This window comes from Canis aureus, chromosome 7 (genome assembly GCF_053574225.1).
Source record: "Canis aureus isolate CA01 chromosome 7, VMU_Caureus_v.1.0, whole genome shotgun sequence".
NCBI classification, from domain to species: Eukaryota; Metazoa; Chordata; class Mammalia; order Carnivora; family Canidae; genus Canis; species Canis aureus.
In genome coordinates, this window is record NC_135617.1 from 60649308 (window position 1) to 60675923 (window position 26616).

General features: G+C 51.9%; 1 protein-coding gene and 1 pseudogene across 11 annotated transcripts; one reads left to right on the forward strand and one right to left on the reverse strand.

Moving 5' to 3' along the window:
- Window positions 1-42: 42 nt before the first annotated feature.
- TJAP1 (tight junction associated protein 1) lies at window positions 43-24208 on the reverse strand. Of its 11 annotated transcripts, XM_077903888.1 has the most exons (12): window positions 24081-24181; window positions 23487-23584; window positions 14442-14576; window positions 7625-7722; window positions 6803-6928; window positions 4961-4989; window positions 4059-4220; window positions 3745-3811; window positions 3492-3521; window positions 2649-2756; window positions 2457-2540; window positions 43-1782 (listed from the first exon to the last, which is right to left on the reverse strand). In XM_077903888.1, exons 4-12 carry the CDS (start codon window positions 7625-7627, stop codon window positions 700-702), a joined length of 1692 nt encoding a protein of 563 aa, XP_077760014.1. In that variant the 5' UTR covers window positions 7628-7722; window positions 14442-14576; window positions 23487-23584; window positions 24081-24181; the 3' UTR covers window positions 43-699. The 11 variants fall into 11 exon arrangements, with proteins under 11 accessions (XP_077760014.1, XP_077760015.1, XP_077760012.1 ...); XM_077903889.1 differs by lacking the exon at window positions 23487-23584 and having other exon boundaries at window positions 24081-24185; XM_077903886.1 differs by lacking the exon at window positions 14442-14576.
- A 1433-nt stretch (window positions 24209-25641) lies between these two features.
- LOC144316727 (large ribosomal subunit protein eL31 pseudogene) lies at window positions 25642-26112 on the forward strand (annotated as a pseudogene).
- The last annotated feature ends 504 nt before the right edge of the window (window positions 26113-26616 follow it).

Here is a 26616-nt window from a genome sequence, read left to right on the forward strand (position 1 = left end):
AGACTGCACAAGGAAAATCATTAAGAGACAAATTAGGCCATGTCAGTAAAATAGTTTTAATTTTAAAATAGTCATCGATGTGAAAACGTCCCAAAGCTGGGAGTAACAGTCTAGAGCCAAGGTTGGGAGGGGGCCAGGCCTCACCCAGAGCCCAGCTTGAGGCCCTTGAGGCCCTCCCTCTCCTCCCTTCCAGAGGGAGGATGGACACAGCGGAGGCGAGCCCTGAGTGAGTCCTCTCCCTCATCCCCCAAGGGCCCCTTGAAGGCAACAGCTCGTACAGAGGACTTGAGGTGAGAGGAAAGCAGGCAGAAAATAGAAATTAGAGGTTAATAATCCCAACGACATCCCCCTCCCACCCCTGGAAAAACAAAGAAACAAGAAAATCCGTGGGTATGAAAGGGGGATGGAGGATAAACACTGATGTAACAGACCCCTCAGGGCCCGAACAGCCCAATTTGGGCTGACGAAGGTTTTTGAGCCCCAGCTGCATGTTACCTTTGGGGAGTAAATATTCCAAGAAAAAGGGGAAAGCCATGAGGCAAGCTGGTACCAGTCAGTGGATGCAGTTAAAGGCCCGGGGTAGCCGCCACCTGACCCTCCCTGCAGAGGGGCAGACAGCAGTGCAGGCCTGAGGGGGGAGTGCTGGGGTGGGGCCTCCAGGGGGCCCCGTGCAGCGGTGGCAAGAAGGCAACAGGGGCCCTAGTTGAGCAGGTTGCCCTGCTCCTGGGCCTGGGTCAGGCTGTCCTTGCGGTGCAGGTGGTGCACCCCCATCCTCTTGGGGCTGCGCTGGGGGCGGCTGGAGCTGGGGAGTGCCCAGGCCCTGCCCGAAGCCTGAGAAGAGACTGAGCCCTCCTCGGCGCCACGGTCACTGGGCAGCAGACTCTGGCATTCTTCCTCAGGGCTGATGGGCAGGTTCAGCTCTTCTTCCTCCCTGAGAAGGCCAGAGTCCGCTTCCATTGGCAGCAAAAGCCCACTCTCACCAGGTGGGGAAGGTGCCAAAACCTCCTCGTCTCTGTCAGTGGGGCTAAGAGCAAAGTGGCGCTGCAGGTCAGGGAGTGCGTCCCGTCCAAAGGCTGTGCGCTGGGCCACGGCAGCTGGAGGTGGAGTGCGGTCCACGAATGCCCGCTGCCAGCTAGCTAGCAGGTCCTCCTCAGAGCTGGCAGGGGCGTGGAGTGCTGGGGGGAGGGGGCTGGGTTCACGGTGGGGCGAGGCCTGGGCCGAGGCAGGGCTGCTGGGCACTGGGCTGGGGCGGGCCCGCTCACTGCCCTCCTCCACCAGGCTCAAGGAAATAGCCTGGCGGGTAGCGTACGTGCAGTTGGGCAGGGGGCTGTTGCGGGGGATTCGCACCTTATCCTCAGAGAACTCTATTACCTTGCGGCCAGGATATAGCGGGTGTGGTGGAGATGGGGTGGGGTAGGGGCTCAGCTTCTCAAAGGTTGGCAGGGCTAACTCCTCCTCTGGGGAAGCCCCAGCAGTGCCCAGAGAGTGGCATTCTCCATTGGGTTGTGGAGTGGGGCTGCCCAGGGCCGGGGGACCAGCTGAGTCACCCGAGCCACCCCCACTCATGTCCACGTGCACAAAGACATCCTCGGCCAAGGGGCGCCCGGCACTGCCCGACTGGGCTGAATTGAGCAGGAGAGACTCTGGCTTCTCTAACACTCGGGCAATGACCGACGTGGGTACCACAGCCCCCGGTGCCAGGCTAGCAGTGGGGCCCAGGCTGGCGGCTTCTTGACCACTGTGCAGATGTTTCCGAACCATGTCCTGTAGCTCACAGGGTAGCTGGGGTAAAAGTGGGAGAAGGGAAGAGGGATATGAATACTCCCTACCTCAGAAATAATGGCTACCACACACAAGCAGCAATGTGTGCCCAGCACCGCGCGCTGGTCTCACTCCATGCCAGGGGACAGCCTCGTTTCACAAACTGAGGCTCAGCAGGGGTGAAATAACTTGGAAGATTCTGAGGAACACAGCATTTGCTCCCAGAGCACTAAGGCCCAGGCCCTCTCAAACTCCCATCTCCACCCCCATCTCAGCAGTGGCTTCTGCCCAAACCAAACAGAAATGTGAGGATCCGTACTGGCCAGCAGCTTCGGGAGGCCCTCTCTGCTCCTACAGACCCCACTAGCTTTGGGCCTGAGGCTAGAGTTTGCCTGCTGAGGTGAGGAGGCCGTCAGGTGGGCCTAATCCCCTCTCCATATTCTTAGGGCCAACTGCCACCCCCACCTTCCTGCATGGGATCCCAAAATTGAGCGCCTCTCTCCCTTCCTGTTCCAGAAATACCAGCCCTGGTGACAGTGGCAGAGTTGACGGACTTGAGAGGAGACATGCATGCAAAGGAAAGGCAAAGCAGAAAGGGGGAGTTAAGGCAGGAGGACAGAGTGAGGTATAAAAACCCAAGCTAGAGGAGTCCTAAGGAGGCAGGGCTAGCATCACAGGGAGGGTGTTCTGCTCACATCAGCGAACTTGTGGTTGCGGAAGTGGGACTTGTTGCACTTGAGGAGCTGCACAGCCAGGTTGCAGTCCAGCCGGTACCGCTCCTGCACACAGAGGCGAGGGTCACCAGCCTCCCCCTCACTCACCCTGGCAGCAGGGCCAGGCCAGGGCACAGCCAGCAGCAGGCACGGGCCCCCCCATGGCACACGTACATTGAGCTCCTCCAGCTTGTTGATGGTGTTCTTGGCGTCTAGCAGCTTATTGGTCAGCTCCACGATCTCCCAGTCCAGTGTCTTCCTATCCATCTCGGCCTTCTTAATCTGAGGCACAAAACTTGTGTGAACCTCACCCACACCCCAGCCGACCTTCCTCCCCTCCACTTCCTCCCAGCCCAGAGACACAGGAAGCCACGGGTGCTGGGGCAGCCAAGGCAGACAGAATAGACAGACAATGGACAGACAGAAGGAGGCCAGCCACCTCTCCTGTTTTCTGGGCTGGTGGTGGGGTGGGGGCTTTTCTGAACATGACCTGCCACCACCTAAGACAGAGGCGATACGAGAGCTGCCCACCCAGAGGCTCTACATAGCAGGCCAGGCAGCTGGACCTGAGGAGGAGTAAGTGTGCAAACCCAGGGGCTGAGGGCTTTGAGTGGAGTACTTTCCAGGCTCAAGCTAGAAGAGGGAGGAGGGGTGAGGCCAAGTGGTAGCTGGGGGCACCTGTGAGATCATCTAGTGGAACCAGGAAGGAGCAACAGGCTCATGGCTCTTCAGTTGAGAGACTGGGGCTCCCCTCCCCCTACTCGGCTTGGGCTTGTTGCCACCGCAGCTGAGAAGCTGTGAGTATTCAGCAGTGACATCAACCTGTACCTCTGCCTGAGCCGAGGGCAGGCTCTGCAACTGTGCCCTGGGAGGGAGGCACGTACCTAACGTGCCATGCCTCATGTAAGGAAGAGGACAGCAGTGGGCAGAGGGAAAGGGCTGGGGCCCCAGCAGCCCCAGATCCCAGCTGAGGAGGAGGCCAGGGTAAGGGAGAAAACACACAAACTCAGACGCAACTGCAAAGATCCAGCTGTGGCTAAGAGAGGCCTGACAGGAGAGGGCGGCAACGGCGGCAGCAGCGTGAGGGGAAGACAGGAGAGAAGAGAAACAGTGTGAGCACTAAGACAGTCCTGACTGTGTGGCACACTGCGGTCCCCTGCCCCCTCCCCAAGCCCCAGGGGCGCGGTGGCACTCCCAGGGCAAGTCCCCACCCCCTGCTACACTGGGAGCACAGTGCCAGCCCAACCGCCCCCCACCCCTGACAGATTACCAGCGTGTGCAGCTTGTCCTCCAGCTCCTGGTTGGTCCTCTGAGAGGCCGTGTAGCTATTCTGAAGCCTGGGGAGGAACACCCAGCAGATCCCTGGGTCATGATCTGCTCTCCTGCCCCTCCTTAGCCCTATCTCAGCCCTCCCCAACCCTCCCCAACCCAGGTGCCACCTGGGGTGGGGTGCGGAGGCAGGTCATCCTCCTCCCAGAGCTTTCATTCCCCCATCAGAATCAGATGATCTCTGAGGCCCCTTCCGGCTAACCTCCTAGGAACAGGGGGACGTGTGCCTGTGTAACTGGCCCCTTGTTTCCACACCTGCGGAACTTGTCCTTAAACTTGTCCAGCTCCTCGCGGCTCTGACCCAGCTCCAGCTCCAAGCAGTCCTGCCCAATCTCCAGCTCGCGCTCCAGGGCCTCAGTGCGTCTGGTGGCCGAGGCCAGGCGCCTGCGGAGCTCCTCATTCTCCTGTTGCAAAAGCCTGGGGGTGGGGGAGGATCAAGGGCAGAGGGGCATCAGAGTGAAGACGGGCCAGCCCTGGGACCCCAGGCTGGCCTCAGGAAGGAGGAGGGAATGACATGAACACAAACAACTGGGGGGCAAGGGACTCCCTGAGAAGGAGCCAGAATCTGGGGCAGCAGATTCCATGAGCCTAACAGCCTAACTTGGTGGGGGTGGGGGTGGGGAGAGCAAAGGGGACAGGAGAATCCACCCCCACCCCCACCCCCCAAAAGAATGAGAAAACAACTGCTGTGGGGGGTAAGACTTCCCAGGCTGTCTCTGGTTACAGCCTAAAGCAGCCGGCCACCAGGCCCTCTAGCTCCTGTTTCCCCACTGCACAATCAGGCTGCTCCATTATTAATCTCTTGGAAATCCAGCCCAGCGCTGCCCTCCTCTCCAAAGGCCTCCTGTGGCTGACAGAAAGGGGCACAGGGAGGCAGGCAGCACAGGAGGGCCAGAGCTGGGGAAGGGCTCTTTGACAAGGGCAGGCCTCTCAGAGCACCTACCTCCTTGGTTCCAGGTTCTCTTGGAGCCCATGGAACAAAAACTCTCTCCAGAAGGAATATCCACATCAAGCCTCCCCCCAGAGTCCCTATACCCCAACCCAACTTTTACTTCTACCTAATACAATGAAAAGCCCAACTGTACCAACAGCCTTGCCTGAAGCTAAGAGGGAGTACTGAGGCAAGGCAGGGCAGGCTCTTGTCAGCAAATACTCACTTCATCCTCTCCGCATCAGTCAGGGGCTCCTGGGCATAAAAAGAATGGAAGCTTGAGGCTCAGCCCTAAACCGACCCCTGGCCCACCCTGCCTGCCCGCCCTCCAAAAAAGCCCTGGAAAGGGCCATGTCTGATGCCCAAACAATGTCATGGAAGTGGGCCCTGTAGAGATGGAGGCAATCCAGTAACGCCTGGACAAGCCTAGATTACTCTCCCATGCCAACCAGAAGGTTCGAGAATCCCTTCTAACATTAACCTTTACCCACACCACTTCCAACCCTTCTCATAATTCTAGAGCAAGTTGCAAATGAGTTCTGGTACCCATGCTCCATCTCCCAGGGGTAAAGAAAGCCTCTCAGCTGTTCACTGGGCTCCTAGTGGGCCCTGTAGACATGGCAGAGACTTCCAGAGAAGTGAAGTCATCAAGCAAGCTACAGTAGGGTTCTGAGCTCTAACAAAGTTCTCCTGGTCCCAGGAGGAAAGATGGGTCAGAATCAGGCGTTACAGAGCCTCAGAAGGAACAAGAATATGGATGAAGGAGAGCCTCTGGACTAGTCTGGACTGTGAGGAGTGACCTGTCTTAGCCTTGTCCTGCTGTGAACCTCCCACCCCGTCCTGCTCAAGCCCCCACACTGGTCATGGTCCAAGAGCCACAAAGCAGGGAAATGTCAAGAGGCCCACTCCAAATGGAGCCAACTGCTTCAGAATGCCAATCACAGGCAGGAAAATGAGGTGGGTGGCCCAGACTAGGACTCTGGAACCAGTGACACCTGGATCTGCTCCCATCCTACCACACTCTGCTCATACTAACCTTGCTGAACCTTAGTGTCCTCATCTACAAAACCAAGGGAATGCCCCCCAGGGTGACACCAGCACAATACCTGGCCTTTTTATTGACTATTCAGTTCCCTGAACTGAAAATGGGCAAGTCACGGCATTCCTGCCCTGAATTGGACCAAAGCAGGCCATGGTAAGCCTGATGCTCAGCAGGCACAGAGGATCTCTCAATTTCTGTAAACATGCAGTGTGTGTGGCAACACAGTGGGGACACAGCAGCCAGGTCAACTACAACACTCGTTTCCTCCTGAGATGAAGCCGAATGGGGGAGGACAGCCAATTTGGAGAATCTTTTTTTTTTTTTTTTTTTTAAGATTTCTATTTATCTGACAGAGAGAACACAAGTGGGGAGAGTGGGAGAGGCAGAAGCAGGTGCCCCACTGAGCAGGGAGCCAGACTTGGTGCTTGATCCCAGGACCCCAGGATCATGACCTGAGCCAAAGGCAGACACTAACCAACTGAGCCACCCAGGCACCCCTGGAGAATCTTTCAGTTGCCTGAAAAAGACCTCCTAAGAACCTAACACAGTTCCTGGCAGGGAGCATGCACTTAATAAACATTAGCCCAAAATAAACAAACAAACAAACAAACATTAGCCCAACAAGGCAAAGCTGGAGGAAGGGCTAGACTTCCAGGGACAGCAAAGAACAACTGGTCTAGTAGGAAGAAGCCGGAGCACCACTTCCTCCACAGAATCCTGGGCTCCAGAATGAGGACCCCTCAGCCTGGTGGGCTGCCTCTTGCAGGAAGAACAATACTGCCTGGGGTCATTTCTGTTGAGCTGTGAAGACTCTGGGGTTCCCTGCCATAGGAATATGTGCTCACAGCTGTCCTATAAACAAACCTACATTGGCCTGGCCAGCAGTGCTGCAGCCAGGAGATCCCAAGCATCTATGAGAATGCCAGCATCTGGCCCAGAAGTCCCCTCAGATGAGAAGAGTCAGTCAGACACCCGGCCTCAGGGGCCTGCATCTACCAGCCAGGGTAAGAGTAGGGGTCTTCTGACCTCCTGCTCCAGCCGGGATCCTGGAACCTCCAGCCGCAACTCCCGATGCTCAGGTGGTGCCTTACGGTATGGTTTCTTAGCCGAGGCTGCACTGGTCATTCTGGGAGGTGAGAGCTCCTCAGCCTGCTGTGGGGAGCAAGGAAGGAGGAGGTTCAGAGACATGGGCAAGAGGCCTTTGGCCTTAGGGAAAAAGGACAGTAAAAAGGATATACGTAGGAGCCACTGGGACACACACAGGCCTGGGCCATTGCTGGGGTCATTAGAAACCTGGACCCTGGTATATCAGCACTCACTGTCAGGGGAGTGTGGAAGGGGACAAGGACCCAATGTGACCAGGTGGGTGGGAAAGGCAGGACCCATGGCCTGAGTACCAAGAAGAATGGACACAGCCTAGGAGTGGGACAAGGTATTTGAGAGCAGCCCACTGCTCGCCTTTGTGGGCTTACAAAAATGCCTCAGAGGGAAAAACTGTTCCATCTGCATCAGTTTCTTCAACTCCAAACTGGGGATGAAAAGAGCACCAATTTCATAGACCTACTGCAAAGATTACATAAGCCACTAACCTCAGTTACCTGGCACTGAGGAAACGTTCCATAAGCGTAAGCTCAAGAAAACCCCCACAATAAATAAACCAGTAACCAGAAAGTAAGGGTCTGAGGATGCTTCCTCAGCCCAGGCTCCACGTGGGGAACGCCAAGCCTCCCTGGCCTCCACCACTCTCTTTTCATCAGCCCCCACCAAAAGGGGCCACCTGCCTGCCCCTCACCTGCCAGCCTCTCTGGAAGGGAGCCAAGGCGGGGTGCAGGCCTCACAGGGACATACCATCTGACTGTCGGCAGCTCTCTCTGTTCCGCTGTCCTGGAGTTAGCCCTCGGCTCTCCGCATCCCACAGCCCCTCCACTTCCTCTAGCCGATAGCTCCTGAAACCAGAGAAGGGAAGAAAGTGGAAACCAGGTTGTCAGCTGCGGGTCCGTCAGTGCCACAGGCCAGCCTACCCAGTCCAAGAAGTGGAAGGTCCCCCAGGGAGAGATAGGCAGAAAAGCCATGGAGCAGGGGATCTCGGGTAAGCAGTGGAGGCGGGAGAGGACAGAAAGCACTGGGCTCCTTTCTCCATGAAAGCACTGTCACAGGCCCAGAGAACACACGTGTGTATTGTATGTGTTCATGGTCTCCACTTACCACATGCCTGATTCTGGAATAGGTCTGGTCTTGTCTTATCCCTATCCTACCCCACATCTGTCCTATTCATCACCCAGGCCTCTCAGAGTCTGGAAACTAAAAGATTTGGGGAACACAGCTTGCAGAAGAGAACACCAGAAAAAGGCCTAATAGAGACTGAGAAGATGCTGGGAGAGAATCCTAGCAATGTTTCCAGGAGCCAAAGAGGACTACTGTGTGTAATGGTTGTAAACCATTTGCAATGAGGAAGGGTAGGACCAAGAGAGTAAAATCTGAAAAAGCAGCAGAGGAATGACTGAACAATCTCAACAAGCTTGATTCTGTAGCCCCCACCTCCCTCACTTGCCCCCTTCCAGATACCTGCCCATGTATGAATGGCTGTTACAATGGTGGGAAGAGCTAGTGGTATCTAGTGGCTAGAGGCCGGGGATGCTATTAAACATCCCATCACGCACAGGACAGCCCCCGCAACAATGAATTAGCAGCATACAATGTTGACTGCACCCAGGCTAAGAAAGCCTGAGTCTGGGGAGCTGAGACACTGGGCTCTATCTAGCCTATGCTACTTCTGACACACTGTGTGGCCCAGGCTAAGTCCTGCACTGGTTACTCTTTGACACAGAGGTGCCTGGATTGAGTGACCTGCGAGATCCCCTGCAGGTTCTTGGGAGCGCTGAGCTCTGCCCCCACCTGTAATAAGCTTGGCTGCAGCATGGGGGCAGCAGTCACCACAGGGACCAATGGAAGCAGTAACCTTAGGTGGCTTGGGCATAAACAATCCTGCCCCTGCCGCCGCCGCCGCCGCCGCCACCACCACCACCACCATCCTCCTAATAGAACTGGGGGCTGAGGGAAGCCTTGCGGGCTAAAGCATGTGTACCCGCTGTCGGGACATGCCCTAGCCACGACTCCTGTCACATTCCAACAGAGCCTGAGGCAGGAAGAATGGTGAGGGGGTAGGGAGGGCGGGGAAGCAGGAGTGGCCTCCCTCCTGTCTGGGCAGCCTGGTCTCTGGCTTGGAGTTCTGGGGGGAGCTGGGGCATGGCAGCAGGCACGAGCCGCCAACCTCCACCCCTTTGATGGTGAGGCGGACATGTCCCCACAGGGCACATGCGGCGTGCTGTGTGGAGCTGACTCCCTGCACAGGAATCCGGGCGGGCCCAAAAGGACAGCACATTCCTGGGGTGTGGGGGAGCAAACAAGTCACCCCCGCAGGTTCCCTGGGGCTACCCCTCCTGAGGGCCCCAGGGTGGGAGCTCCCATGGCCTGGGGGAGAGAAAGTCCCAGAAAGTCCCAAGCCAGCCTGGATAGCTGGATGCTGATACTCAGAGGCTGTAAGTACAGAGTATATGAGTTAGAAAAGGGGACAGCGAGGGACTCAAAGTAAGACACACAGGCAGTCAAGAACCGCTGCAAAACCCAGGGGTGCTCCCGAGTTGAGCCTGCTCCCTTCCCCTTCTCCTCCCCCCATTAGTCCCCTCTCCCTGCAAGCCCTGTTTTGGACCCCCTTGACTGCCAGCCTCTTTTCTTCCTCAGCCCTATCCTGCCAATACCCACTCTGTCCTCTAGGCACCAGGACAGCTGAATGGGTGGCAGGAGGGCGGGCAGAGAGCATCCTGACGTGCTCAGGTATCAGGATCCTCCCTGGAAGGAGAGTGGCCTTCGCCCCATGCCCCGCAGCCCTAGCTCTACTTGTCACACATCCTGCCTCATCTTGATCTCAAGTCTCCACTCCCTGGCCTCACAGCACATACTCCCAGGGCTTTCCTGGCCAGAGAGCCTGGCCTGCTGAGGGGACAGTGTGGAAGTGGCTGGCAGGGAGACAGGGGAAGTACTACAAACACGGACGCTCCAGGATGAATGGTGCTGGCAATGGCAGGCAGTTATCTTTCCTGGCCAGAGTCTACTCTTTTCATATACATCAGAGCCGCAAGGAGGGGAGCCACTCCCAACTGGGGAAGCAGAAGGCGGTGCCTACTAGGGAGAGTCTGCTAGGGAGCCTGCAATGTCCTCAACACAAGCCCGTGAAGGGCAGTGAAGGGCAGTCCGTCTCACTCTACTCCCTGCCCCACGTCCATAAATACTAGTACATGTTGAGGCCCTAGCTCCAACTCCTGAAATCTGCTAAGTGCCCTAGATCCAGCTCATGATGATGTGATTGGGGGTGGGGGGGGAGAGTGGCACCCAATTCTAGCACTACATAGGAATGCAATGGGCCTGACAGGCCACTGTCCTTGACTGGAAGTTCAGCAGGGAAGGACAGACCCTGGAGTGTGAGAGCAATGCCAGGTGCACTGGAGAACAAAGCAAGAAGCAGCAGGATGCCAGGCCCACAGCCAGGAGAAGATAAAAGGTGAGCTGCAAGACAGCAGAGCAGTCCCACTGGGAAGACCTAGCCACCAGGTGCGGCCTCCACTGGCCACGTCTCCTTCACCCAGAGATTCCCACGTTGCATTGGAGTGTTTCAGCCCAAGGGGACTCCCAACCCGATGTCAAGAAGAGGAAGTCCCCGGGGAAAAGCAGCTGGATAACTCAGAATGGGATATGGGCTATGATAAGCAAGCGAGCAGCCTTTGGGGTCTCTTGGCCTCTTGCTGCTGAGCTGGCTCCAAGGCACCTCCAAGAAAATGGTCTTTTGGGAGGTCTACAAATTGACAGAGAAGAATCCCAGACTCCAAGAGCTTCAAGGAACTGGGGCTTGAAGAAAGCTCAGGATGTGGTCATGTGCACTACCAGAACAGCTGTGCGCTGGGAGCCAAGGCTGAGGCCCAGGTGAAAACCTCTGGCTAACCCAGTCTGGTCCGGGGCCCTTCAGGCACTGCTGAAGGAGACACCCCAACAGCAGTGAGAAGGGAAAGTGCTCTCCTCAAGGCCCCTACCCCACTGAGCCCCGCCTCCCGCCTCCCACTTCCTGCTCGGCATAGCATTCATTCCTCACTCACTCAAACTCCGTGAGGAGAGCCTCAGCCAGCTCTGCTGGGGTAGAGGGAGAGGGGGGTGAGAGCTTCCTAATTGCCATGTTGCAATCCGCCAGTCAGTGCAGGCCGCCTGTTGCCGCCTGCCTTGTATGAAATACCTTCCCCTGATTACAGCCCATGGGGCACGATTAGCTGCCTCCAGAGAACAAAGTCTACTTTCATTAGAAATGGGACTCAGCACGCACAGCAAACCTGCACCGTGAACCCACTGAACAGCTGAGCAGAGGATGGTCAGAGGCAGATATAAGGAAAAATGTGTGCTAGACATTGACTGGGCAGTCGCCTTTAATCAGAGGACCAAAAATTTGCCCAGCCTCCCTCTTTAACCAGGAGATTGGACTCACACCTGCTCCCTTCTGTGGCTAAAGCCCGGATGTGACCAGGGCCTTCCACCATGGTCAGGGGTCACCGTTGCTAGAGATGGAGCAGGATAAGGAGAAACCTTCAGAATCCTGATTTTCTCCAAACCATATCCTTCCTCCCACTCTCTGCAACACCCGAAGGTAGGTAACAGCAAGAAGGTTCAAGCCCAAGAGCCAGGGCGCCCTCTCACTTCCTTCTGCCATCTTTTCTGTTGGTCTGTCCAAGGGCAAAGTCAAAGGTGCAAGAGAGGAAGGGAAGTCTGAGCACCCAGCTCTCCCCCAGCTGAAGGAGACAGGAGTGTGGCTCTTTGACTTTTCAGACTTCAGCCTACCCCAAGGAAGGTCTCCTTCAGCTGCCCCAGTTCTGCACTACTACCTCACTCCACCCTCCCCAGTTCACTTGCCTTGCCCTAGGAAGACCAAATGCTTCCCCTGCTCCCCACATCACTCACACTCTGTAAGAAATGATGGCCCCAATAGTGTAGGTGAGTTCAGACCATTTCTGAACCTACTGACAGGCCTTTCTACTCAGAGCTATCACTGACTCAAGCAAGTGAGGGACCGTCAGGGATGGGCCACACATCACCACAAAAATCATTAAGGCTCTCCTTCATAATTCACCTGAAGAAGGTCAAATAGAATCACTCAATTAGCAATCACTACTGCTTCGAGAATGAAAGGAAACCAGCCCTTTTCCAGAACACTCCAGCTGTGTTTTATGCTGCCTTAATGCACCCCCCCCCCACCCCGTGGAACTCAGCAAGACACAAGTAACAAAAACAAACACAGGCCCTTCCTAAAGCCTCAATGCTAAAACATGAATGTCTGATCACACAGGGACCAGTGCCTCCTCTGAGCTCATCCTCAGCTCTAAGCCCTAGATAAAGAGTCTGAATTCTACGGGTCTGGAAGAAGCAGCGCTTCGTGGGGGCAGGGCACCCTTCTGCCATACAAATCTGGCTGCTTCTCAAGCTTCTGAAATTCAGGGTCTGCATCCAATTGAGGCCAAAGAAACACAAACTACCACCCTGCAAAGGCCAGTCCTTTAGCCAGGTAATCCAGTGGAGGCCCCAGAGATTGTCCACAAGGACCTCCACCCCCCATTAATACAGCTCCTCTCCACCTTGAGTCCTTCAGCACATCCAGCCCATCCCACCCAAGCTGGCTGGGTTCAGCCCTGCCCACATCGCCCCCCACCCAATGCCCCTCCTGCTTTGCTACCAGCCCCCAGTTTCCGGCATGCAGCTGTTCCTGAGGTACATGAGCAAAGCCCTTAGCAATCCTGGGCGCGTGGCAGGCAGGCAGCCAGCAGAGCATGGGGTGGGGCCTGAGCAGGCTCTGCTCTGGGCCGATGACTAGGCTGGAAGATGCCAGTCTGTGCCCAGACCAGCCCTGCTGCCCCTCCAACAGCCATGCCTACTACCCCCCTCTGGGCAAATACAACCTCACCCTCTTGGGACAAGCTGCCTGCGGCCCTGACCTGGCCTTCTGCCTGCTCTAAGCGGAATCCACTGACAGGTTTTTAAAAACCAAAGTGGCTAGGAATTATTCTGCCCCAGAGTAATCCTGAGGACTCCCAAGCTAGTGCTGGGGACCTACGAGAGCTCATCTGGCTCCCACCTGAGCAAATATCCGAAGACTATGCAGCTGGCCTCTCACTCAAGCAAACACTGGACAGGAACAAAGGGGCTAAAGACAACAATTGATGATGATCCAAGCAACCTCCCCCTAAACAAAGGGAGGGCCAGAAAGTCCCCAGGATCAACCAGCACTTGACAGCAGTCCCTATGCCCTTACCGAAGGCAGGGCAATGTAGGGGGTGGCCCGGAGCCAGCTCTCCCTCCACTCCAGGCCCTTTTTGTTTTCCTGGTCAGAGCCCAGTAACCAAGGACTCCAGCTTGCTATTCCCGACTCAGGGTCCCTACACATCCATGCAGCCCCTACACCCTCTCACTTTTACACATTCCCACCCCAGACTAGCAGGAAGCTCCCTGTGTCTTCCTCCTGGTCCAAGAGAAACAAAGCCCACCCAGAGGGCTCTCAAGTCCCAAGTTCCCCCACCCAGCCTACCCTGTATGCACTGCCTCCAGAGGCTGGAGCCAGAAGGGTGGCTAAGGAGTTACCTGTGCAGAACACCAGCAAGCCCCGAGCAATTGGCCTTCCTGCTATCCCCAAAGCCCCCTTCTCCTATCCAACCCTGGAAGAAGATGGGAGTCTGGTGGGAGCTTCTCCATGGTAGGCTGTTCACCAGGCTCCCAATCTGAGACCAAGGCCTCTCCCAGGCTCACTGGGGAGTCCAAAGCTGGGTCCTCCCTGCTCTGACTGAGGTTGCCCTTCCAGGTCTTCTCGGCTAAAGTCCACCTGAAGCTCCACACGTGGAAGGCGTTGGGGGGCCAAACTCCACCCACTCCACTTACTGGAGCAACAGGTGCCATGAGCTATATCTCGGGTGAATACCTGGTTCTGGACTATAGCTTTCAGCTTCACTCTCTGTCCAGGGAGCTTCTCACAGCCAGGCCACAGTTTTCCTCAAACCCCCTACCTTGAAGAGAACCTTGCAGTTGATCCTAAATTATTATCCTGGAGTGAGAATAATGGGAACACCATTCAATCTTCCCCACGTGACAAAAGGAAGCAACTATCCAGTTGAGAAGAAAACTCCCCTCCCACTCTAGCTCCATCTGCCTCAGAGGTGTGAAACAGAGCATGGAAACTGCAAAATATTCTCACACTCTATAATGCTTGAAGAAGACTGAACAGAACCTCTATCCAACTGTTTTAAGGGATGAGGCAGCTGAGGGATAGAGAATGAGATACTGACTGAGGGGAGTGTGGAGTTGGCAGAAGCCAGCAGCAGGCTGGCAGATGGGCAGGTGTCTGTGTACAGGAAATCCCCTCCCCTTGCCTTAGAGGGGGCACATTCCCTCCTGCCCGCCCCCCCCACCACCACCCCAGCAAGGAGATGGGAAAATGGACAGACAGCAGTAAGGACAAGAGCACAGAGGAGGCATGAGGTAAGCTAAGGGGAGGAGGCAGCCAGGCTGGGGGTAAGGGCGTGTGTGACAGAGGCACTGCTGGTGGTACCGCCAGGGCAAGTTAGCTGGCCCACATCAGACTCACAGGGTTAGTGTCTTCTCCCCAACCAGCCAGCTCTCCTGGTTAGCACGGTTAGCGTTAGCGACAGACTCATGGCAGATGCCCTCCAGCCACTCCATATAAACAGACAGCTTGGTTGAGAGCAGCCCAGCTCTGGAGCTGCAAAGAGAGAGCAGAAGGAATGCCAAACTGCAAGATGCCTGAGGGAACACACTGCACTCTTCAGAAGGGGAAGCTCCTCCAGACTTATCACTAGACACCTCTGGGGCTTTCTCCCATCCAAAAATCATGCCAGGTGGAAGTGCAGCATACCCCCTGCCAACCAGCAAGGCCAGCTGGCTGACCCCAGGGAATAGGGCTCTCTGGTTGGTCAACCAAAAGAGAGGAGAGCTGTGGTGGAAGGAGGCACTGCTGCCAGGTGCAGCTCTCCTGTCTTGCCTTTTCCCTGGACACTGCTGCCAGGCTGCACCATAGCTCCAAAAGCTGGGTTGTCAGAACAAAGCCAGCCACAGCTGCAGCTGCCACCCATCCCATGTCTGTGCCAGTAAAGTCCACCCCACCACCTCCCACAGACTCCAAGGCAAGGGGCCGGGAGAGAACTGGCCCAGGGATCAGAGGCTGCAACAAGAACTGCATCGAAGGCACAATACAATGGGGCAGTGTATGACCTGGCCCAGAGCTGGGCCAGCCAAGGGAAGGGGTGGCACACTGCCACCTTTCAGTTTCTGAAAGGCCAGGGGGATGGTGCTTCCCAGGGAGCTAGCCCCAGAGGAACCCAAAGAGCAAGGATAAAGGAAAGCCATGCTGCAGCCAGGCTCCTCAGACTCTGGCAGCGACTACTCCACTCAAAATGAGCAATGCCCAGAGAGGCTAGCGTTCCCATCACAGCAAGCCCAGGAAACAGCAGAAAAAATCTTTCCTGTCACTTCCAGAACCACTCTAGGGGAAATGACAACCTCTAGCTTAGAAATCTCAAGGCAAATGGAGCCACAGTAGTGAAGTCCAGAAACACCACAAGATGTGACCCCTAGAGCAGAGGAGCTACAGCAAACGTTGCAGCAAATACTGCTTGTGCTTATAGAGAAGGGCAGCATGTGGGCAAGGAAAAAAAAAATTCCTCTTTTGTCTGGAAAGCCCCGTGGATAATGAGATGACTCAGGGCAGAGGGAAGAGAACAGAGACCACCCTGGCACCACATATGGGCCTGGCCATTCTTCCAAACCTAGGTTAATCATTCCCAATTGCCTACTCCTGGGGCTCCCCGTATTACTGACAACAGCCCCAGAGCTCAAAAGGCCAAGGCCTGACTAAGGAGGGGGATATAACCACCTAGAAGAGAGAACAACTCTTCTATAGGCTCTGACCTCTTCCCTAGATTGGTAAGAAGGCAAGGCCATTGACAGGCTACCTTCAGAATCCTCGCCCACAAATAAAACTGAAAAACACCAGCCAGGTCTGGTTTGCTTTCAAAACACGGCAGCAAGTAACCTAGGTAATCCAAGGTTTCAGAAATCAGGGACTGTCTCTGCATTGAAACAGAAGTTGAAGTTGAGAAATCAGGTACGTTTACTCTCTTCCCAGCCATAGATAACAGAAGGGTGGAGGGAGAAATGCATGAGGTGAAGCAATGATGCCCACACCGTGTTTATAACCATCCCAATTCCCAGTCAGGGCACTCCTGCCAGACAACTTCATCTCAGGATGAAGAACCATCCCTCAGAGATAACCAGCATGTCTGCCGTTATCTTCACTTCTAGTAAAGATTCTGCATCCCTCCCAAGAAGCCAGCCCCAGAGGAAGCCTCTAAGCTGGGAAGGAGGCTCCAATCGGGGCTACTTGACCTGACTTGTTAGGTGAACAGAGCAAGCTGAAGAACAGCATGAACCACTACTGAGTTGTGTTTATTTTACAAGAACTACATAATTAGGAATGTCTAGAAGCACAGAAAAATGATTCGAAGGATACAGGGTAGTTCTCTGTCTCTGGGAAAGGGGCTTACACAGGAGCAGTGGGGGAAGAAAGGGAGGGTGTTTTTACTTTTTCTTTTGTGTATGTTTCTGTATGCCTAGTCTCTCATGCAAGGACATAGATCATACTTATGATGAAAACAGAATTCCTGGACAAACAGGACAAAATCCTTCCATCTGCACTGTGCTTTACCATCCCGGAAGTCATTTCCCTTCCACTTGTATGTCCTTTGATCCTTGTGGCCTCATGAGGCCCACAGAATAGGTGGAGTTCTCCCATTCTGAAAGGAGAAGACAAGTGACTTGCTCAAGAGCACAGAGAGAACTGGGATAGAACCCTGTTTCCGATCCCACTGCAAAGCATGGAAGACGGCCTCCTCTAGCAAGCCAAAGGAAAGCCCTGACGATTCTGCCCTGATGTAAAGACCCTCAAAGGTTTCTGAGACTGAAGTCCCCATGGGCTTACCCGGGAATGCACAGAGGCCACTGTTCAGTACCCCAAATGATAAATTCAGCTATCCTACCATTAGTTGAGTGAAGCTAGCTGAATGAAGCACACAGCGAGGCTAGTGCAATCTAGACTGACTTCCCAACAGGCAGGTCACTTCCCCCACAGTTCACTGGGAAAGCACAGAAGCTCTTCACGAATAGGGGGCCATGTCCTTTACAGCTTCCAAACGTCACCTCACAAACGGCTGGCGCTTATGAGATAGTAACCAACAAAGAAGAGGTCCCACTTTCACACTCATGGCCAGTCCGGAAGACTCAGCCCCTTTGAAGCCTAAGCATACACAACACAACCCAGTCCTGCTGGCTCACCCAATCTCCTCTCAAATCTGCTGAACATACAATGCCGCTCACCAGCCCTGCCAAGATGCCATCGGTGAAGATATGCCACATTGCAATGTGCGCTCCCACACTGAGGGACAAGGGGTAGAACCCAGGGAGAACTCCATCACGTCACTTTCAGTCACCAGTCTCATCCTTTTGATTTGTCTAGGCATTAACTACTAGGGTTGTAGTAGTTCCTGGCTGTGAGCATGGAGTACACCTAGAAAGAAATGAGCAAAACAGCCAGAAAAGCAAGCAGGTTGTGGGGCACTGAAAGGAACTTAATGAGTAACAAAGAGGATGCTAGCATCCAGACTTTGTAGAAGATGGTGATTAGCAAGAAAATATACCGGTGTGTACTTCACTTCTGCTTTTAACCTCTTCTGCTGACTCAGGGATATGTTACAAGAACATAAGAAGGCTAAAAAGGGAGAGAGCTAAAGCCAAGCACCTGGAAGATCATTTAACCACATTAACTCAACTCTAGACAATAATTGGTAATGCTATTGCTAATACTATCATCTTTTGTTTATGCAGGACCTTGCTTCCTAAGAGTTCAAAGGATTTTGCCAGATAGATCCTATCTGCTTTCATTTTTCAAGAAGGAAGGACCAGTTTGGGTCACACAGTAACCAGGATAGCTCAGCACCTGCCACGGAGAGCCCCTAAGAAGGTTTCAGAGATAAAAGATCTTGCCCTGCGTAGGGGAGGGACAGGTTAACAGCCATCTGCATTACAGTTTGGGACATGTTTTCAGAGCCTAGAGGAGAGGCACCTGGCTGGGGCAGGGGTTCAAGGACCCGACAAGGAGGCTGCCCTCTGAAAAACTCAAACATATCTTCCTCATCTGGACTGTAAACTCAAACTGGCATTTGAGCACCACTGGCATTATACAATTAAGAGGTCTAGACTTCTAGAAACACATTCCAAACACATTTCATTGGTGTTTTGGGGGAACTGGTGCTCTATCAACTACACTAAAAACAAAAAGGCAAAGAATGGACAGTGAACCCCCAGCTACCAGCCCTATTTCTGGGGAACATCTGAGTTAAGTCCATTCTGTGACACAAGATCTTTAAAGTCCTTAAGAAAACTAGGGGAACATGAATCCTCAAACACCCCCATCCAGTCATCCACAGCTTTAACTTCATTACAAATCTACCACCTATACACCCCCACCTATATCCACCAAGGTCACCACCACCAATCTCATATAAAGGTGATCCATCAGACAAGTCATTACAACACAAAAGATGGGGAGAAACATCAACTCTTTGCATAGGCTACTCAGGGATGATGTCCCTGACCTCATCTTTTATGTTGCTTCATTATAAGAAGATTCTCCCAATTTTACTCCCACCTCAAAAAGGCTTCTGGCTACCTGGCAGAAACTAAAAGGCTTATTCCAGCTTGAAAACAACAAAGCCTTTTCTTATCCATTGTGTTTTCCAGAATAGCATTCATTTATTAAACAAACATTAACTGAGTATCCTTCACGTAACTGTTACCATGCTACACGCCATGAACTCATTATCTCAAATGCTCAAAACTCCTACAAAAAAGATATTGTCACCCTCATTTTATAAGGGACAAGACCAAAAGTCCTACTAGTTAAGTAATTTGTCCAAAGTCACACAGCTGGTAAGAGGCAGAACCAAGATTTCAGCCAGCTTGGCCTCGCTCCAAAATCATACTCTATCACACTGCTCACCTTACTGTGAACTCCCCACACCCTCATCTCATGATTAGGCAGGGTCCCTCTTCAGGAGAGGGTCAGTCAGCTCAGTGAAAGAGGCCAAGAAGTAAACAGAGAAACTGCCATATAATATGGTAAGTGCTGGAACTGAGGTTGCCCCCACAAAGTGCTGGGGGGGCCGAGAGGAGGAAAGGAAAGCAGGGAAGACTCCTTACTGGAGGTGACAGATTGAGCTGAGTCCTAGGGGATAAGCAGAGTTTCAGAGACAGGTGAGCATCATGGAGAGGGAAATGCACAAGCAAAAAAGAATAAAGTAAATAGATGGCCCTAAAGGTTCAGGAGTAGTGGGAAATTCAGGAGCAATGAAGCACAGAGCAGATGAAGTAGAGTGACAGTAACTCAGGCTAGAAGGTTGAGTTTGGGCCAGAGTATAAACAACCTTTCTGCATGCTGAGCTAGAGTGTAGACTCTCCTGAACAGGGGAGAAGCCAAGGCATTTTTTAAAAAGATTTTATTTATTTGAGAGGGAGAGGGAGAGAGAGAGAATAAGCAAGGGCACAAGAGCAGGGGGAGGGAGAAGCAGACTTCCCGCTGAGCAGGGAGCCAGAAACAGGGCTGGAGCTCAGGAGCCTGGGATCATGATCCAAGCCAAAGGCAGACGCTTAACTGACTGAACCACTCAGGCACCCCAAGCATGAAACTCTTGATCTTGGGGTTGTGGCTCAAGCCCCACACTGGGTGTAGAGATTAGTTAAAAATAAAATCTTACAAAGAAATAAAGAAAGGACAAAGAGGGAGGTAAAGGGTGAAGGAGAGAGTGCATTCCAGACAGCACGGCTGGTATGTGTAAAGGCCCAGAAACCAGAGAATAAGTTCGCAGAGCTGTTAAGAGGTTGAATCCAGGTGAGAAACCACGGCCTAGTTTCCCAGAGGTCCTTGGCACTCAAAATATGGTGGTGAGGAAATGGTGAAGGGATTAGATACAAAGATTACACATAAATAAGGGGTGTTAAAAGAAGAAATGGAGGGATGCCTGGGTGGTTCAGTGGTTGAGCGTTTGCCTTTGGCTCAGAATATGATCCCGATGTTCCAGGATCTAGATCTGCATCAGGCTCCTTGTGGGGAGCCTGCTTCTCCCTCTGCCTATGTCTCTGCCTCTCTCTCTATCTCTCATGAATAAATAAATACAGAAATCTTTTTTAAAAAAGAAAGAAAGAGAGAAGAAATGGACTTCAAAAACAACAAAACCAGAACAGTAAAGGCAGAGAACCACCTCCAAATCCATCAGCCTTCACCCTGCAGTTCAATCATTTGCTAAAAGGAGGCCAGAATCCAGGAAGTCTAAGGACTTGTACCAAAACACAAAGGTGTACTCTGTGGAGATTACACGTTCCAGCATGCTGACTGCAGCACAAATCGAAATAAAATACATTATCCTGACATATATCGCTCCTCAGTTAATGGTGGAGGGGAACAGCCACTGACAGAGACTAACTCTCAAAATCTCATATATGCCACAATAAGTAGAAAAAGGTGATCCAAGAGCTAGGTCGGAATTCCCAGAAAAAGCCCTAAGTCTTGAGCTCCCTATTCCTCTGAATTCTGGTCAGACATCAGGCAGACATCAGGCGCGTGCCTACTCAGTTGGCCAGGCAGTCAGTTACTAAAGAAAAAGATGGGCCCTGAGGGCGTGTTAAATAGACAGGACGTGACTCAGAAGGAGGGGAAGAGTGATTCTTAAGTGCAGGGCAAAGGAAAGCCAGTCAATCAAACCAAGGGCACACCTCTGCCCCAAGGCTGCACACACAGGCCTCCAGCTTTGCTAAAGAGACAGCGCACTGCGTCAGGACCTTCCTCTACCACAGGAGCTTCAGCAGAAGCACATCAGTTTTCCACTTTCCTCTGAAGCTGAGGGGCTGGCACTGTTTAAAATGCCACCTATTGTTTTCTCTGTAGTAGTTTGCTACCTACTATTTTTAAAACTAAGATGGGTAAATAAATAAATAAATAAATAAATATAAAACTAAGATGACATCCAGATTAAATTGCCTATGAATTTAACACTATGGCTACTTCAACTGCTCCTGTCCGTAATCAAAGTCAGAGATGAGCCTTTTACTTCTGTCTACACTGATACACACACCCTTTTAAGGTATGCTAAGAGTGGACCCTCAGGTCAGCCTGCTCACCCAACCCAGGTCCAAGGTTTTCCAAAGGGCAGTTACCAAGCTGAATCATGAAGAAAGAGTCCAGATTTGGCTAACGTGGCAGAGGGCTCCCTCCCACAGTCCCTAAACCAGTTTTTCTCTCAGAAGGAGACAGCTGTGAAGATCTCAGCTCCTAAAACATGTTTGAAATAACTCAAAAAAGTTTACTACTACCTAACCATCATGACAAACAAGAGATGCAAATTGCCACTAGGCATATTTAATAAAGGGTTAACTTCATACCAAGTCAAAAAAAAAAAAAAAAAAAAGCTCAATTGCTGAAGCCAGATCGTCTGGTTTCAAATCCCAGCTCTGCCCTTTACCTTGAGCAAATTAACTTCTCTGCACCCTTATTTACTCATCTGTAAAATGAGGACAATAAAAGTATTTGCTTCACAGGGTCGTTATAAAAATTAAATTAGTTAATACATTTAAAGCACTTACAACAGTGCCAGACACACAGAATGTGCTCAATAAGTACTATTATTGTTATAGCTCAACAGCAAAGATAATTCTAAAACTTCACAACTTCAAACGGGAAATCATGGGCATTTTAACATCACTTTAAGTAGTTTCATGAAGATGTTCTCACTATATGCAACATCTCTACTATCCAAAAGCTGTGCCTCATCTCTCTAACATCACGACAGCAGCTCAAACCAGTACAGGGTCTCCATAGAGAGACACCAGGTTCAATCGTGAAGCAGAAGTTTGTACTGAGACCTGATCAACAACAAATACGTATGGAGTGTCAGTCACTGTTCTAAATACATTAATATATTAACTTATTTAACCCTCACAACAACTTTATGAGATGAGTACTCTTACCATCTCCATTTGATTAGAAAGCTGAGGCACAGAGAACTCTACAATTTCCAAAGGTCACAAAGCTACAAAGGGCAAAGCCAGGATTTGAACTAGGAATTCTGGCTCCAGAGTCAGTATCTTAACTTCTCTGTGTGCTCCCCACACTGTCCTTGCTGATCACAACTCTAAGGAGTATCCACAAATGATCAGAAAGAGAAAGCTCAGGCAGCCTGGATGGTTCAGCAGTTTGGTGCCGCCTTTGGCCCAGGGCGTGATCCTGAAGACCTGGGATCGAGTCCCACGTCTGGCTCCCCACATGGAGCCTGCTTCTCCCTCTGCCTCTCTCTGTGTCTCTCATGAATAAATAAATAAAATCTTAAAAAAAAAAAAAAAGGAAGGAAGAAAGAGAAAGCTCCCAACCTTTTATTAGAGTCACAGCTAAATAACATCAGTTCTTCAGATACCTGAAGGTATTGAAGCTGGCCTAGTAATGGTGATTTGGGTTGGTTGTCTACAGCAAGCCTTTTGTAGGGAGACAGACATGGTTAGTGAGGAGTCTTGGATCAAACTAGACCTCCCAATCTAATCATGGAGCAGATGTCAGTCATGAAATGAGCTTCTGTAAAAAGCCTGCCCCCAACTCTGGCTTGGGATGCTATAGGAACTCTGGAAAGGCATCAAAGGAAGTGAGGACCATATTCACTGTACTTTGTGGCTCCAGACCCCTTCCCTTTTCTCTAACCTCAAATCCACTATCTCTTAAGACATGCTTAGTCTGGCTAGTGAAACTGATTTTCTTTAAATGTGGTTTGATGGGGGGAATACATGGGAAAAGAAGAAAGCTATCAGAAAAGTTCTACAATTCTTTCCTTCCATCACCACACTGATCCAGACTGTAAAACAGTTCTCACATATCAGGGATCTCAAGTACAGACAGTGATACAATAAATAATCCCAGAGCTTTACACCAGACAACTCGACCCCTTACTGATAAACTGACTTGGGTTTCTTCTCCCTAACCTCAACCTGCTTTTCCTCCTCCACTGACCCCACCTACCCACCAAATCCACAAACCCAAAGGAATACATGAGCTTTTCTTACCCAAAGAAAGATCAAAAGAAGTAGACCTGTGCAAGAGTAAATTCAGGAGTTGGTGTCAGAACACAATGAGACTTTTTCCTCATGACTCCCCCTCCGATCTGTCACCCACCAATCTCTACTTCAGGTAGGATGCCAAACTTAAGATATGATGGGGAGATCAGAAAAGATACAGTGAGCATGTAGGAAACTGCTTGTGACAGGGATGTGTTAAAGTACTTTCAGCCTGATCTCTAGGTCCTTGACCATGTTCACTTGCACAGGTGAAGGCATACAAGGTTCAATGCTACACCCAATTCTTAAAAATCAGTGTACAATCTAAACAGAACACTAACAGACCACAGGCAAAGGGCAACCTCCATAGAAAAGAGCCCTTTTCATACTACTTGACTCTCGGTATCACTCTGAGCCCATGCATACTGCTTGCCGGGAGCATGCCAGCCTGTCACTGGAGCCACCTTACCCGCTCTGGGGTTGAGAGCTCGGGCAAATCGCTACCTCTTCTTCTTTCCAAGCAGGCACTGTGATTTCTTCCAGTCCCCGGGGCCCCTGAGTCTTCAGCTGAAATTGGGGCAGATGCTATAGGAACTCTGGAAAGGCTGACGTAAGTCTGGAGAACTGGCTTTATAGTTCCCTCCATACCAAGCCTGTCCAGCATTCTCCAGGTCTCTCTTCCCCACTCTCCTCCTCTACGGGAAAGACCTCTTTCCTACCGGCCCAGTACACTCGGGCCTCGGCCACAAGCTCCAGGTTTCTTTACTTTCGGCTTAGAAATTCCCCTCCAATTTGTGACTGCTTCTCCCGGGTCCGCACACCTACTTCTGCTTGCCCCGCCCCGGACCCCTCCCCAAGGCCGCCGCCGGATCCTAGGCCCCCTCCCCTCCGCTCTGCTCCATCTCCCTCTTTTTTTCTCTCCGCCTCCAAATTCCAACATCCCATTTCCTCTTCTTAACCCCGGAGCTAGTCCCTCCTCCCCGCCCCTACTCTGCGTTAGTGTCCCCACGATCCCCCCCAAACTCTAGTCTCCCGGCCCGACTACTCCAATCCCGCAACAAACTTTCTGCCGCTGCCCGCTGCCTTCACGCCGCCATCTTGCCGCGGGGCAGGCCGGGTAGTGGCCAGGGCCGCGGGAATCCCCACGCACCGGGCGCCGCGCGTCATCGGGGGCGTGGCTAGGGGGCGTGGTTTCGGGTTGGGGAATTAGGGCACTGGGTGATGAGGAAAGATGGGGATGTCCTAAGAAGCAGGGTTTGGAGGCCTGGCGGTTGGAGAAGGAAGGAGGTGGCAGGGGCAGGGCAATAGAGGGAAGGCTGAGAAAAGATTCTGGTACTAAAACAAAACAAAACAACCACAACAAAAACCCAACCATATACACACAAAAATATAGTGGAATAGTGCTAGCACTTGTTCCCCATCATCCAAAGGATAAAAACAGTTTTTCGGTTTGCACGGGTAAGTCCGAATGACTTACCGAATTCGGACTTTTCTAAGTCCGAATGACTCACCCTCTTCCACCTTCACCAGACTAATTTTCCACCTCTCTTGGAGATTTCAGATTCCTAATTGTCCTGTATATTCAGGCCATCAACCCTCAAAATGTCCATGTCCAAGCCCTCTCCTCCCCTTTTATAATAAATTCTCTGCCTCCTTCAGCCCTCAGCTCAAATTGTCACCTCCTCCGGAAAGTCTTCCCCAGGACCCAAGACTGGACTTGGTGCTTCTTTTGCTGGGCATCTCTAGTCCAATCTTGCACATAACTTCATTGCTGGGCATCTCTAGCATCACTTGCACATAACTTCATTGTAGCTACTCTATGCTATATATATTTTTAAAGATTTATTTATTTATTCATGAGAGACACGGGGGGCGGGGGAGAGAGACACAGGCAGAGGGAGAAGGAAAAGCAGGCCCCATGCAGGGAGCCCGACGCGGGACTCGATCTCAGGTCTCCAGGATCACGCCCCGGGCTGAAGGCGGCGCTAAACCGCTAAGACACCGGGGCTGCCCTGCTATAATTATTTAAATGGTTCATCCCTCATTAAGCTGCTGCTCCTTCAGGGCAAAAACTGTGTCTGATTGCATGTTCATATTCCCTAGGAGGTGCCTGGCACACAATAAATGCTTAATGAATAAATAGCCTGGCACCTTCCAATGCACTAAGCATACTCAGGGCTTTTAGGGTTGCTTTTCCCTGTGCCTGGAATGTTCCTCCACCTATTCACTTCCATTAGAGTCTCTGCTCAATGTCACAGCCTTAGAGAAGCCTTCCCTGGCCACTATAAAACAGCATCCCCAGTAACTCACTCTTACCCTGCTTTAATGTTTCCTTTTACAGCACTCACCACTATCTGATAGTTGCTTATTACCATTTCCCACCTATAGTGGAAACTCCAGAGATCTAGGACTTTTTCTCATTCATCACTGTATCCCCAGTGTCTAAAACAATGGAAGGCATAGTAGGTGCTTAATAAACATTTATTCAACGAATAAATGGCACGGAGATGAGTGATAGAATTTTGAATATAGTGGTGGGGGGGAGAGGTTGAAAACACTACAAAATAGGGGAATGCATAGGTGGAAGTTACAGGTCCCCAAGGTCACAGTTGACCCTATCAGGAATGGTAGCAAAGACGGAAGCCACGCTCAAAAAGGAAGGAGTAGCCTTTCCAACTAGGGCCCGGCAGAATGCTCCTGCAAAGAAGGGTGGCGAGAAGAAGAAGGGCCGTTCTGCAATCAACGAGGTAGTGACCAGAGAATACACCATCAACATTCACAAACGTATCCATGGAGTGGGTTTCAAGAAGCGTGCCCCTCGGGCACTCAAAGAGATCCAGAAATTTGCCATGAAGGAGACGGGAACTCCAGATGTGCACATTGACACCAGGCTCAACAAAGCTGTCTGGGCCAAAGGAATAAGGAGTGTTCCATACTGTATCCGTGTGCGGTTGTCCAGAAAACGTAATGAGGATGAAGATTCACCAAACAAGCTCTACATGCTGGTTACCTACGTACCTGTCACCACTTTCAAAAATCTACAGACTGTTAATGTGGATGAGAACTAATCACTGATTGTCAAATAAAGGTATAAAACTGCAAAAAAAAAAAAAAAAAAAAAAAGGAAGGAAGGAAGGAATAGAATAAGAGCCAAGTGGAACTCTGAGGTGGGTACTCAGGAAGCAGAGCCCTCCTGGGAAAGCCACAATTCAGGCAGAGGGGATTGGAACAGGGGGCTGGAGGCCAAAGTTTACTCAGATCTAAAAGACAACATCCACCCCTAGCCCAGGCCTCTCTTTTGGCCAGATGGTTCCAGAGAAGCCTTAGCATCTGTTCCTCTGTAAATTATCCAATGCTCCCTCCTGCTTGTCCTCTCTGGTGACAGCTGGAACAATTGTCCAGGAATTCCATCTGCTCGACTGTCCTTCTCCCCTCCACAGCTCATCAACATTTCAGAATGGAGAGGTATCCCATTTCCCTGGGCCTAGGGATGGGAGCAGGGTCTGTCCCTTGGTGGAGCTGGCCTCAAGCCTTCACTTCTCCACCAGAACACACAAATTAAACCTTTACAGAGAGTCTCAGGGTCAGTCATTTTTATT